The sequence below is a fragment of the Etheostoma cragini genome, chromosome 12 (genome assembly GCF_013103735.1).
Source record: "Etheostoma cragini isolate CJK2018 chromosome 12, CSU_Ecrag_1.0, whole genome shotgun sequence".
Lineage (NCBI taxonomy): Eukaryota > Metazoa > Chordata > Actinopteri > Perciformes > Percidae > Etheostoma > Etheostoma cragini.
Genome location: NC_048418.1, coordinates 19,185,769 through 19,200,381, shown reverse-complemented (window position 1 = coordinate 19,200,381; position 14,613 = coordinate 19,185,769). Strand labels below are relative to the sequence as shown.

Genomic DNA, 14,613 nt, shown 5'->3' with positions numbered 1-14,613 from the left:
AAATCAGAAAACTATTTTTTTTTATTTTTGCAAAAGAGTAAAAATAAAACAAGTGTTCAAATAAAATTTAATAATCTAATCTTTCCATGTCTACTGGGTTTTTTGCACCTAATTATAGAAAGGTAAATAGTATTGGTGTAGCGTTTTAATTGCAACCTCCAAGAACCGCCAAGGAACGATCACCGGTTGACGCGCCGTTCGAATAATTCAGATCCACTCCGAGATATGCGTTCAAAGATTTATTGTCAATTTGAAAGCAGGAATAAACATTAAGAAATAAAATTCCGTTGTCTGGAAAATCCTGCAAAAATGTATAGATGAAGAAAACTTGTGATGAAATTGCAATAAACTTGCGGTCAAAAACCCAAACTCACCCCGCCATGCAGGTGCAGAGGTGTATAAATCAGACCAACCCCTATGATGGCCTATGTGATGTAATAGGTGAAAACTATAAACCATACAACAACAAATACAATATTCAAGGCTCCTTTAATTGGTAACCATAAGCAGTACTGATATCCACATGTGTGAAAGTTCAGGGGACCAGAGGACCCAAGCGCGAGAGCAGGCAGGTAGGCAGGAGAAGGTTTGTGTCGAGGATTTATTAACAAAAAAACAAGGTTCAGGTTTCCAATCCGACCTGTGGCTCTTTGCTGTTTGTCAACTCTCATCTCTGTCCCCCTTGTCACTTTAATAAAAAGGGAAAAGCCCCCCCAAAAAGCCCCAAAAAATAATCTTAAAAAAAACAGGAAAACATAAAAAGGGATCCAAACATGCAAAACACAAACAACACAAAGAGAACAAACAGGGGTAGGCAAAAAACTAAGTCCAAAATCCCAAAAGTCCTTAGAGAAAGGATAACCAAAAACAGGAACACAAAAGCCCCAAGGGGGGATTTGATGACCGAAACACACTGACAGGACAAAATGATCTGACACAAGACAAGGGGAACACACAAGGGACAGGTGATACGGCAGGTGAGACACATAGCAGACAAGATAGACATCTACCACAGAGGAGAATGGCCTCACTGGTTTGAGATTTGGCATATATTTGGGCCTTTTTTTGAAGAAATATAAATAGTACGTGCTTTATATGAGTTATAATGTTTATTATGTTTATTTTTTGCATATAGGAGAACTGTTTTAGACAGCACCAATGCTTGGCATAAGTAAATGTCATGAGGGCCAAAGCATCTGGACTTTCTTTGAAAAGATGTATTTTGTCATCTGTATAAGTTATATTGTTTATTTTTTCACAGTGTGACTCCCAAGACATATGAGAAGTGTTTTAGAGAGGAAAATGGCTTAGGCTTTACTTCTCTGTCTGTGATATCAATACAAATCTGAGACATTCATGTTCCGTTTTATTTATTTATTTGTCTTTAAGGTCCCACAACCATTTTTAACATTCAAGTGACCTTACTACAACCCAAATATTCTAATAACCCAGTTTGTCCTGAAAAATGATGTTCATATCTTGACTGTAGACAACAGGGTTGATGTTTTACATGCAATGAACTGTAAAAGTAACCTCCTCCGGACCCGTTTCCTTTAAGAGGAAACCGTAAAACATTGCTTAGCTCCTTTTTATATGGTTTCTATGCAGCTGTTATCACTGGTCTGGTTAATGATCACACTGAGTGAAACCTGGGTGTGCCAAAGATAAACAGCAGCTTTCTTTAAGTCTACAGCAGCGGGTTCATGTGAGTCTGCAAAACCAAATGGTCACTAGGTAAGAGCTGAGAGACTTGATGATGTGTGTATGTGGGCCCTGAGCTTTAAACTTACAGGTCACTTGAAAAGAGCAAACATGAGATTGTGAGCATTTATTTCGTTTTCTGTAGTATTATATAAGTAGTATATCATCCAAACTCACTTATATACACAAACAAAACCCCCCATTCATCTTCTGTTAATATATGAAGATATAAATGATGAAACATAAGAGACATTCCTCACCCAGTCCTGTACATCCTGGCCTTCTGACGACCTGAGCAGAAACTCGTCCCAGTAGATGTTGGCTTTGCCATGGCGCCAAATCTTGCTGCGGGTCTTGTAGGCGTAGTAAGCAGACAGCGACAGGGCTAACACCACCATCAGCCCCAACACTAATGCAACCGCCTGAAGAAAGAGAGTAAATCATGGATCAGGATGGAATTAAATAGAAAGGATTAAAACGAAATGGAATAATCCCACTAACCTCCTCTGGATCCATGTAGCAGTAGTGGTACAGGTATTGATTGTACAATGGGAACCCCCCTGGAAAACCGTCCCCGACGCTGCCGCTGAGGCTGGGACTGCCCTGGATGCTCTGGCACATCATTAGCATGGGATTGTATAGCATGCTTTGTGAGCTCTGAGACATTGGGTTCACCCCGATCACAAAGATGATGTCAATGATGCCCTTGAAGTCAAATAATAAGTACAAAAAATGAAATGCATTCCATGTTACCTTTGAATGATTCCGCCTATGAGACACAACCAGTGTTCTCATGTCAGTTTTCTGCCATGCATAGTTAGTCCAGTGTTAACTCTGAACTCTAAATGTCACTTGACATCCTTAATGTGAGGATTTATTTTTGAAGTAGGACGCTGGGGTGGATAGTGACTATAGGTGTCACAATTTTGATTTTAAAATCATAAATTGATCAAAATGAAGATCGGCAAATCCCCCCGTATTTTTTTCTCTCTCTCCACTCCAGATGTACTCCCCGTATGTACTTGCTCACATCCAAAGAAAGTGACAAAGGACACAACGTAGCTTGCCGGCTGGTGGCATGCAGCTAAAGACACACTGGGACGTTAGCTTAGCGGTAGCCTGCAGCTGCTCTTTAGCAGACACCATGGCCATTGCCCGAGTCTGAGATAACGGAGAAACAACAGAACTGGAAAATCCTCCTGCTCCCATGACAGGAGTCACCGGTGTGGCAACAGTTTTCCTTCCCCGTGAGTGAGTTATGGAAACAAACAACGAAGGTAAAGCATGTTCCAACAAGACTCCATTGTGCGTTCATGTTCATCTCATTATACTAATTTTGAGATATAAACTTTTGTCGTAAAATGCCCTCCTGCCATCTTGAGGCTCTTATTGTGACATCAATCTTTTTACATAGGCTACATAAACAATGGATCAAATATGTGATGGGAAAGGGGTCACCCCAAGATAACTATCATATTTTTTCTGTAGTTCCCCACAGCACTGCGGACTCGTAAGCCTCTTTTAGCACATAGTTTTAATTTAATTTTCTGGCCTCAACTTTATTGCTTTGGTCCGTTCTGAACATTTTTAACGACTTCGTTTTCAGAAAGCAAGCAGCTATGTGCAAAAGAAAGCTCTTATAAACCGACTGCACACTGCCTGCTCAGGATTAAAGGGCAGATAGACATAGTAAACAACTATCTGGTGAACATAGTGGAGCATGTAGCAGCTGTCGAGACAGATATTTCCCTCTGGAGCCGGTGGAGACCAAAACAGAGATAAAAGGAGAGTGAATATTAGAATCAAATTTAACAGATGGCCATTAATATGACCTCAAATGCGTCTTTTGCTTCATGTGCTGGATGTGTAATAAGCACCTGTTTACTGTTCCAACCGACTTAACCCTCATCTAATTGCAGCACGTTGCCGTGTGTGTAGGGGGGAATCAAAAATTTGGTGAGACTCACCTGAAGGACAGCTAAGATGATATCACAAATGAACACGGTGAGGTAGAATCTGCATCCCCTCATGATCCGTGACTGTGAGAAACTCCCCACCAGGAAGCTCAGTGAAACCAGGAAGTTAATTGCCGCCATGGAAATCATGGCTGACTTGGCGGACTGTGGCGTCATGTAGGAGCTACCATAGCCGTAGCTGCCTCCATAATATCCCAATTCCATCCCCGCGATACTCCCTGTAGCCCCGACACCGTATCCCCCGTACCCAAATCCATTAATGTCCCACACCAAGGTGGAAGCCACGCAGGCGAAGATGATGAAACACATGAGGACTGTAGCTGCTTGGAAGGTTTTGACGAAACCGGGGGGAGAAAACCAGCGGTAGAAATGTTGAGGCTTCTCCTCAATGTAGTTGGAGCCCGGAGGGACATTGTAGGTGTAAGGGACATAATGACTCTGGGGTGAGTGGACGATCCTTGGGGGATAGAAGCTGTGGGAGTGAGTGCTGTAAGGCGGGCTGTACACAGGGGGGCTATCGCAGTACCGAGACTCATACATGGTTTAGAGGATATTACTGCAAATCCACCTAGAGGAGGGAGGGAAATAGGATTAAATGAATTTATGGTAAAAGCAACGTCCTTGTCATCACTTTACATCACTTAAACATGTTTCACCACTTCAAGGAGAGCTATTTAAGGTGATACAGTCCAATTCAAACATTGACTTTTCTCAATCCTCTGAAGTGATGCCTTGATAAGTAAACTGACTCTTGAAATCAACAATATAAATGCAGGAAATAAAATGCTCTAAATGCCTGAATGACCTTTCAGCACTTTTGTTAATCTGGTGTGAGCTGTTTTTGCTGTCCGGCATCTGTGGTGTAAAAGTACAGTAAAAGTACATTTACTCAAGTACTGTACTTAAGTACAAATGTTGAGGTACTTGTACTTTACCTGAGGCTTTTGGTTTCATGCTACTTTCTACTTCTACTCCGCTACATTTAACAGAGAAATATTGTATTTTTTACTCCACCACATTAATCTGACAGCTTTAGTTACTGGTTACTGTACATTTATATTTTTGCACACAAAACACAAATAGTTTTAACAATATACAGGCCTACAAATCCAGCTGGAATGATTAGCTGATTAAACACTTAGTGGATTGACAGAACAGTTTGGATCGTTTCCACTTTCTAAAATGGGAGGACTTTACAGCATTGAGTACTTTTACGTTTAAAACTTTGAGTAGCATACATTTTCCTGATGATAGTTACACACTTTTACTTAAGTAACAATATAAATGCAGGACCTTTACATGTAACAAAGTAGTTTTACAACGTGATATTACAGAAGTAAAGTATCTGAGTGCTTCTTCCACCACTGTCCAGCATGAACCTCTCTGCCCTTCATCACCTCAGCCATCCCTCGCCATCCCCCCCTGCAGTGCAGACCCACGCTCCATCACTCCAGAGGAACACAACCCAACAGGCTTTAATAATTCAGACAGACAGCAGATCAGAGGCAGCCTGGGCAGCCATGCATGAAGCATGGCCCCGGTCTAGCCTCCCCTGCTCTGTCACCTCTGAACCTGCTCACTCAGAGAAAAGGGGAAGCTCCAAAATAAGACCAGTCACGTGTGGCAGAACTTGTTGTCTCTATGTTTTAATCCTTTGCATGTTTTCCATTTCTTTTCAAATTTGCTCTTAGAAAGTCAGAATAAACTAAACAGAAAGAACTTATCTTTTTTGATAACTTCAACCCTTTATCATCACTTAAAACCCTTTATCAGTCCCACAATGGAGAAAATCACACTGTTTTCTTGCTGCAAGGAATATGGGAAAAGTACAAGGCACTCAAAAGATAAACAAACAATAACGAAGTATAGGAAAAGAGAAAGAATAGCAACATGTAAATTGTAACTTTTCCTCTCTCTGCTCTTTAATCTTAATTAATCTAAACTTGACAAATACATGAAAACAAATTGAGATTAAATTCAACTTCAGACTAAATATTGAGCTTCTGTCCACTCTCTATTCCATGTGATCTGACCACTTTAGTCATTTATAAAGGCTTTAAACCATATGCACAGCATGCTTTAAACTCCCATTATCATTACTTCTGCGAACATGCAACAGGTCAGATAAATGGTCAACAATAAAAAATTACAATAAATTAACAACTTAAACAATGAAATGGTCCGTTAGGAGAACAATCTTACCTAGGTAGGCTACTAAAGAAACCCTACACTTTGCAGCTCAGCTGATCTGATATCGCGTCATTCCCGTGCGTCTCCTCTTTAACAGCACACTGCTCTTTTTATTCCTCAGCGACAATCTTAAATCCAGTCATTTCCCATTATGGATCATTTTTCTCAATCAAAAGCACGTGAGTGAAAGCTGCGGAGCGGCAGTGTGTGTAAGCGAGAGCACAGTTCACCCGGTTTGGACCCGGAGGTGACACGTGGTCTCTCACAGATCCCCTATAGGTTACAGCTAGTCTCAGATGACAGAGGAAAGACTAGGCCTGCTCTCAGTCCAGTTCATTTAGGAAGGGTTGGACTAACCTTAACATTAAAAATACTTTTAAAAAATGTAGAGATTTATTTTCGGGTGTATTTTTGTAACTGTCTGAGGGACAGTGCTATTAAGATTACACCTTAGTCCATATTTTTTGACAATTCCATTTTTGTGTGAATTCATAATGTAATTAAAAAACGATATAAATGTATAATAAGTTTAAAAAGGGAGGTTTGATTTAAAATTGTACTGGAATGTTTTACATAAAAAATATTTGTATGCATTTTGTTTTTGTTGAGGTCAAAGGTCAGATGACCAGAGTTTAGTGAAGGCCACACCTGTTGCATTGTGGGTAAAAACGTTATACAGAGAGAGCCAACGTGGCTGCAGAGGAAAAATGTACGGGCTCAAACTAAGATTTAGCACAGTCCAAGAGGCGCACAGGGTAATTTTGCTTTTGTATTTCAACCTGTTAAATTTGTTTAATATTTGTTGTAATTTCTTTGTATTTAATGCACTTTCGCTACTGTTGTGACGCTAACGTTGTGGGGCCCGTCTAGTTAAGGAAACATGTTTAAGAGACTGTAAAATGACTGAAAGTATATTTGACTCATTGTGTTTCATGTGTTTATTTTCTTTGTAGTTTTCACGGTGTCTTACAATGGAAATGTGGAAATAAATGTTGAAAGGACATCTGCATGATGCGTGGTATTACATGTGTTTGACCAGTGTATTACAATGCTATTCAAACAAACATGAAGAATTTCAAGATGTCATCTTGGTTTTTTCTCTGAACCTTTATAGTGTATATAGGTACGGATGATTAGGGCCACATGTGAAAAATGTATTTGAGTTTGAAGTCACAATTCTGAGTTTAAAGGTCAAAATTCGAAGAATAAAATCTGACTTTTTCTCTGAATTCTGACTTTAAACTCAGAAGTGAAATACATTTCCCACATGCGGCCCTAATCCTCCCCCACGATTAATTGAGTAAGTAATTTGATAAATAATTACAAAAATATTTGTTAGTTGCATTCCTGAAGGCAATTCCATACATTTTGTAGTGTTCATGCACTACTGATATCAGTCTGACCAAAAAAGGCCAGAATCACTGTCCACACAACAGAGCAGTAAAGAGAAAAAACCCATTGATAATGTTATTCAGGCATTCATTTATGAGCTCAGGTGGCTAACACTGCTATATCCATACAGAAAGTCAGCGTACACCACGCATGATAATGCACACACATTTCCTGGCAGAAGGGACACAGAGAATATCAACAGTCGGTTCATTGGGGGGTCAGCCTAAAAGCAGTTGACTGCAAGATGAGAAAGATATACTGCATGCATCCACATTACCAAGTTGTTTTCGGTAAGTGTCTGTGAGAAATCCTGTCTGGGAACGTATCAAACAATTGAGAGACACTGTTATCTATGTGCAATTAAAATGACTTGTGAGCTGGTTTTAACAAGTAATAGAAGATTTATTTTAAGTTCTTTGGTTTCCTTAAAGGGTGGATTGTGTCACTTTACGACCTGTTTTACATAGTGGCCTATGACAACTAGTCTATATCGACGACGTTCCACTTCCAGGATTGCTCCGTTGCCGCAGGATGTCTTTCACCTTCCACTTGCTTTGCGTTGGCGTTCTAAACTCCGGTGGAAATATGAGGTCTGCTCCTCAGTTCTCTGCAGGGTAAATCCAGACAGCTAGCTAGACTATCTGTCCAATCTGAGTTTTCTGTTGCGCGACTAAAACAACCTTTGAACGTAAACATGTTCCACCAAAACAAGGCTATTTTGCAGCGGCACCGGGGCTCCGTCCGGCGCTAAGCACCACCAAAGACGATTGTGATTGGTTTAAAGAAACGCCAATGAACCAGAGCACGTTTTTCTCCCATCCCTGAATACTGTGTGGATTAGATTAACCTAACCCTAACCCTGTCCGTCTCCTAACACTATGGAGGCTCACTGCTGTTTAAATTGTACAGCCTATCAAAAGAGATTGTGGCGGTCCTCTGTCTTTTGGGATTTTTTTCTATTATCTAAATGTCTTTCTGGTGTTCTATATTAAGCAATGTACCAGGCTAACAATTCAATGCTTGAATAACAATCATTTCAAGTGTCTGTTTACTGAGCTTGATAGGGTAACAACTCCAAAATACTAGTGCCAAGATTCATGTTTCAACACTCACTAAACTCCTCTGAAGCCTATTGAAGGAATTGTGAAGCAGAAGAAAAACAAAAATCATGGATTATCAAGCACCCCTTTAACACTTGGATGTAACAATTTAGCCCAGAGTTAAACCAACTGCCAACACCAGCTCAAAACTAAGTTGTAGAAGAAAAATAAAAATGGCAGTGCAAATAAGAAACAGCATACAATACACGTAAATCAAAGAAACTGCGATCACTGGTAGAACTTTCATTTACACTCAACAACAGGAAAAGGAAACATGACGTGAACGCCGTACAAAAGGAATGTATCGTGTAGCCCTTATACTGTTAGCATCGTAAGAATAGTGTAACAAAAAACATGTTTCATGTTGATGCTATACAAACATGTCTAATAATGTATTTAATTAATCCTGAGTGAAAAACAGAATTTACGTTCAAATTATAATATGCTCAAAATGCAATCAATGTACAGAAGCAACAAATCCCCAAAAAGAAACAAAGAATCAATAACAAAAAGGTTAATTTTTTGTGCTGCTGATATTTCTGTCTGTTCTTCTTCACGTCCAAACGTTTTCCACGGCGTCCTGGTCAAAAGTGTGGATTCTGTTTTTGATGTGGCTTAATTTAGCTTTCAAATAGTCACAGCGTTCCCTTTTCTCGAGGAAGCCAGGGTCCTGTGAAAACACACGCACATTAAATAATCTATTACCTCTCCATCACCCGAATCTGTCCCTTTCTTCTTCTTTCCCCTGCTGATGTCTCGACTGATTCATTCTGCAAATGTAGCTGCGTTAAATTAGAATTTCAAGTTCCTGTCATGGTGGAAGCAATATCATTTGCATCAGTGCACAGCTTTATTAAAGAAAAGCAAACACGACCTGGGTGTTTACACAACAGTAGCAATTCTAACACATCTCTGGGTTAAATGCTATAATTGCGCAATTATTTTTCAAATGATTGAGAGTGAACAGATGGGAAGCAGGAGGGGAACATGCCCTCAGTTTTTAACAAACTTACACTCTTTTTCTGTTTATACTTCTTCAAAAGGCTTTGAATCCTCTGCTGGTCCTACAAGATAAATAGAATAAAAACTCAAAATGGATTGCACAATCAATAACATAAAACAGCCATCCAGAAAAAGACATTAAGAAGGCTAAATTAGGACCTTTTTCACCTCAAATTAAATCGTGGAAGTCAATCACAGAAATGTGTTATACAGTTAATGAAATGGTTAAATAAAGGTTGTTTTACATCTGTCTCACCTCTGGGCTTTTTCCCTCTCTGAGGAGTCGTGCCATCATGGCATCCAGCTCTATGAACTTCTTCAGGGTGGTGCTTATTTCTCTGTGAAGGTCCTTGTATTCCTGATACTGGTCATTGAAAACGGCTTTGTACTTTTCCCTGTCTTCCAAACAGTTGATCTGCGGGTACTTTCTACAGAGAAGGGTTTTAGGGAAGATCAATATGCGCCTCGACATCCAACATGTATGACTAATATATAGAGAGAAATAGTTTGTGGGAAAAAAAAAGTCTGAATATTTTTAGAACCCCTTAACATGCATAGTTTAAATGTTCACTCACTTGATGTAGTCTGCGATGATGTGTAATTTGGGGTTATGTTCAGGCGCTGGGGCTCTGCTCAGGCTGACTGGGTTCTGATGGACCTCAGCGGTAAGTGCATTTGGATTGAAGTCATCTTGATTGTTTTCATCTTTGAAGGATATGTGCTTTGTTTTTACAGGAGTGATTGGGATGGACTGGTGAAACTCCTCCCGGGGCTTAAGGTAAAAAAACAAAACAAAAAAGCATTAGTCTGTTAAAAGAGTTTGAATCCATCATTTGAAAAATAGGACTGTACACCACTATGTGTGCAGGCCCTTGTCACCATCATTATAAGGCCAAGGAGCAAAAGTTGGGTTAAGCTACATGACAAAAAAAACTCCTACTTAAAAGAAAAATGTACTAAAAAATGTAGAGAAAAGAACTGCTCCATTCTTTTGCTTTGACAAGCGAAGCTTCTAAAGTTGCATTCCCTCAGCTGGGAGATGGAATTATCATGTACACTCCTGGCCCATAACGCTTTCTTATTTGACATCAAATATATTAGCTGTCCATGCTGTTTCTTACTCGTAGGTGGTGGCTGTGAGGCTCGAGAACATGGACTCTACTTGCACACAGTGCCTTGGTAGCTGTTGAAGGCCATGCACAGATTTTGTGTTTGAATCTCTCAGCCATCTGTGTTGATTTACATTACTAAAAATGAACTTGTGACAACAATAATGCATTACATTGCATTACATTTTGTAGCTTTATGTGTGAATGGTTCATGAGTCTGGACTGAGCAGCACACACAGAGTAAAAGGAGTCATGCGGGAAAAGGGATAAAGCCTGGGCTTAACATTTACGGAAGCTGAAAACCAAACCTTTTGAAGGGAACTTGCACTTTTTTTGTAGGCCCTATTTAGTGAACTTAACCATACTTTTATACCAAATCCATGAGCACCTCTTCCCATATCCAGCTAAATTCAGCTCTCAAACTTTTTTATGAAAATTACACCCCCCTCTCCCACTTTGAATTTTGATGAGCTTGTCTTTCATCTAAAATCTCCATGGGTTTAATGACCTGTTTACCTTGCTCTCAAAGTACTCCCGCTCCCTACGTGCAGCCTCATGCCTCCACATCTTCAGACACACCAGGAAGCTTCCCAGATACATTGCCATGTTGATGAATATGAAAGCTGTTCCCGCCATCTGGCCCCCATCAACCCGACACAGATTGGCCATTATGGGATTAACGCCTATTGTTGTGTAGCACAGTCCCCCACGGTTCAAGTCATTCAGATATACAATCCCCGCTGCCATGTAGAGCAGGAACAGCGCCACGTTGATGAAGCCCTCTGTCAGAGGCCACCAGGGGGCGTCAAGGAGTATGGTCCGATAATACATTGTCATTCCTATCACTAAGAGCATGAAGGTTATAATCCAGGAGAGCCCGGCCACTGCCAGTATGAAGGGAGTCATTGGGCCTCTGTAGCTGTACCCAGACATGCCTAGCCCATTGTTGTATGCACCGTTATAGATTCCGTAGCTGTTGGACCACTCACTGTCTTTGTGTACGTAGGAGATGACACAGGCTAAGACCATGCCCCCAAAAAGGAGCTGAAGTCCGGCAAGAAGTCTGAGCAACCCTGGCCAGGATTTCAAATAAGAGTACTTCAGGTTATAAACCTCCAGCTTCTCGGCGTAGTACTCTGCAGGGTGGATACTGGTCAGGAGAGATTCCTCTCGCGGGACCTGATCAAACAGATTGTCAGAAGCGCTCTCTCTTAACAAGGGCTTATGGGAGTTCTGGCTCGAGTTGCCAAGTGATTCCCCCCAGTTCCTGCGCTCCAGCAGGGGACTTACAGGAGGGCTCACTCTGGTCCCATTAGGAAGGATCTGGATCTTACTGGTGCTGACTTCAGAGGCATTCAAACTGTCATTTTCCTTTCTCCATTTATAGATGATGCCCCCCCATGACTGAAGGATGAGGGATTTCAGCCTGTCCTTCACGCTCCCATTTTGCCCCTCCTTTTCTGCATACAACGTGGATGTGTTGGATGTGCAGCCTTTGGCATTTGAAACACCATCATCTGAGATGTTATCTGGTGTGGGTGTGTGAGTAACCCACACAGGCACTGGTGGATCACTAATGGAGTTCCTCTTAATAGAGGAGGACCCGAGCACACTGTCAGGCCCCTGTCTCTTGAATTTAATGCTCCAGCTTTTCATGCTGATCGGGCTGAAGAGGTTGATCTTCAAGGCTGATCTGGGTGATCCATTGAGAAAGAGATAATCACGCAGTCCTTATGAGGCATGGAGAGGGAGAAACTGTGGGGGCAAAAAGATAAATTATTTTGCATGTAAGCATTGCCTATGCCATAATTTTATGCTCTAAAATGTTTAATTAACACACCTGGGCCTCGGTAGCTTGCACGTTTTTCGTTTGATTAAAATCTGGATGTGAATGTGCAAGAGTCAAATGTATTGATGGGATCTCAGCCATGCTGTCCATACAGCGGGACCTCATTCATTTAGACAAAACATGCAGCTACAAGTAGGAGCATTAAGTTTGAAAGTCTTCCCTCCAACAAGTCGTTTAGAAATGAATGACGTTTGTAGAACCGATTGTGGGCATGTTACACATAGAGAGACTGAGATATGAACAGTCTGGCGACCCTCAGAAGGACCAGAAGAACACACCCTTGTACCGTCCTTGAATCCTGATGATGCTGAAATACTTGACCTGTGAATAATGCCCTGACTAAAGTTTATTTAATTACATTGTTACTTTGTCTCTCACTTACTTTAACTTTCTGTTTTGTGATTTAAAAAAAAATGTATTTACTTTCTTGGTTTGCTTGTTGGCTTCTGTAGGGAGGTAAAGGGTTGGGGTTTACTGTTGTTGTTGTAAGAACAGTATTTGTCCATGTGACTTAAATGTGTGTGACCTGTATATGTAATAAACTGTAAAAACACCAAATAAAATGTTAAAAAAAGAGAAAGAAATGATGGTTGTGTCAGTGCTTCCCTTGACCAGGGGCACGCCATGTCTTTAGACGAATACGCCAGCCCAGCCTAACTTATTTGCATCTCTACATTAGATCGGAATGCATGCAGAATCCAGATTTTGACAATGCCTTTTAATACCTAGTGTAAATGCAAAGACCTGTGGATTGGAGTCACTATCCATATATCATATCCAAATGCAGATCACATGGTAGGGTAAATGTGACCTATGAGTCACCATCATCACATACAAGTAGTCATTTGATCTATTGTTACAATAAAAATGTTGATTGTAGCAGGTTTACTTTATTCACATGTGTTTAATCCACCACGGTAAACATGAAGGCCTCTTTCTATTTTGTCATTACATAATTGGACAACTCAAACATGTTTTCAAGAGTCTGATAATAGATTTTCATATTGAATGGAAATGAAGGAATGTTTAGTGGGAAAATAGTAGAAAAAAAAGAAGATTTCTAAAACCACATCTGCTTTGTTTGCAAAATGGTTACCTGTGATGTTAAGTATCACAGTTTGTGTGGGATCGCGGACCAAAACAACATCAGGAAATAACAGTAGAAAATAGAAGTAACAGAAAAGACCTTTAAATACATGAATCAAATAGTGTCAGTTTATATTAGACACACACCACACTCTGCTATGGCAGAACAACTCTGAGAAGAACCACAGCGTGACTACAGCACAGCTCAGGCCCGACTAATAACAGAGGAGTTTAAGCTGCGCTGTGACTCACAGCAAGCTGCTGCACGACCTCTTAACACACAGCAACAGTCATAAAAACTGCCACACAGTGGGCGCACACTGATAACACAAAGCCTGTTGGTTTTTAAGACAATAACAAAAATCTTAAAGCCAGCTACTTCCCTCACCTTTTAGACCCCAACTTGTGTCTCTGGTCAGGCAGATGGACTTGGAGAGGCTGTTTGTAGGGAACAGGAACTGATAGTCACTGTAAAATGGCCACCGTGTCCAGCGGGCCCACTCAGTTCAGCTCAGCCTCTTCAGTCTCTCAGGTGACTCACTCCCAGAGCTCATTTCCGCACACGCAGGGCCATTGACCAACGTGTGTGTGTGTGTGTGTGTGTGTGTGTGTGTGTGTGTGTGTGTGTGTGCGTGGAGAACTGAGGGGGGAGTAAAAGCTTAAACATTAAACCAGAACCGCCCCTGTGCTGCTGCTGACTGGCACTACTAGATTAATCTGTGGGGGGGTGAGGGCAGACTGAAACTGTTGACATTCATAAAACTGTAGAGAGGAGAGAAGGTGCTCTAATGTTGGAAGGAGCATTCAGATCCTTTGCTTTTCCTTTTTCAGCTGTTACAAGTAAAGGTCTTGGATTCTGAATATTACGTACGTAAAGGGATGTAAGTATCATCAGGAAAATGTACTTGAATTATTCAAAGTAAAAGTACTCAATGTAGCAAAATCCTCACATTGTCAATAAACTGTGTTTAATGGTCTAAGAATATCAGCTGGACTTGTAGGCCTGTATGTTAATGGATGGTTTAATTTATAATAAAACATAATATTTTACAAACTAGTATTGAGTGTAAAGTACCTAGTAACTGAAGCTGTCAGATGGAGATAGTGGAGGAAAAAATACAACACTTCTCTCTGAAATGTGGCGGAGTAGAAGTAGAAAGTGGCATGACAAGAAAAGACTCAAGTAAAGTACAAGTACCTCAACATTT

The 14,613-nt window shown here is 40.7% G+C and overlaps 2 protein-coding genes across 2 annotated transcripts in view; both read right to left on the bottom strand.

Moving 5' to 3' along the window:
- zgc:154006 (uncharacterized protein LOC563016 homolog) overlaps positions 1-4,289 on the bottom strand; it is a 12,889-nt gene extending 8,600 nt beyond the window's left edge. Inside the window, exons 1-3 of the mRNA XM_034886841.1 lie at positions 3,669-4,289; positions 2,203-2,406; positions 1,962-2,123 (exon numbers count right to left, since the gene is read on the bottom strand). Coding sequence (XP_034742732.1) covers positions 1,962-2,123; positions 2,203-2,406; positions 3,669-4,217 — 915 coding nt within the window. The 5' untranslated portion in view covers positions 4,218-4,289. The remainder of the gene's footprint in view (positions 1-1,961; positions 2,124-2,202; positions 2,407-3,668) is intronic.
- Positions 4,290-7,990: 3,701 nt separating this feature from the next.
- On the bottom strand, positions 7,991-14,065 carry ocel1 (occludin/ELL domain containing 1). The gene is made up of 6 exons (XM_034886832.1): positions 13,794-14,065; positions 10,987-12,225; positions 9,937-10,133; positions 9,618-9,789; positions 9,373-9,423; positions 7,991-9,029 (listed from the first exon to the last, which is right to left on the bottom strand). Exons 2-6 carry the CDS (start codon positions 12,124-12,126, stop codon positions 8,913-8,915), a joined length of 1,677 nt encoding a protein of 558 aa, XP_034742723.1. The 5' UTR covers positions 12,127-12,225; positions 13,794-14,065; the 3' UTR covers positions 7,991-8,912.
- Positions 14,066-14,613: the final 548 nt, after the last annotated feature.

Bases quoted from the DNA above. Each gene is read 5' to 3' on its own strand.
- ocel1 (XM_034886832.1), bottom strand. From the start codon at position 12,126: ATGAAAAGCTGGAGCATTAAATTCAAGAGACAGGGGCCTGACAGTGTG. The intron at 9,424-9,617 runs GTGAGACAGATG...TTTATCTTGTAG, and splicing joins GAGAGGGAAAAAGCCCAGAG to GACCAGCAGAGGATTCAAAG. The intron at 9,030-9,372 runs GTAAGTTTGTTA...GTGTTTTCACAG, and splicing joins AGTATAAACAGAAAAAGAGT to GACCCTGGCTTCCTCGAGAA.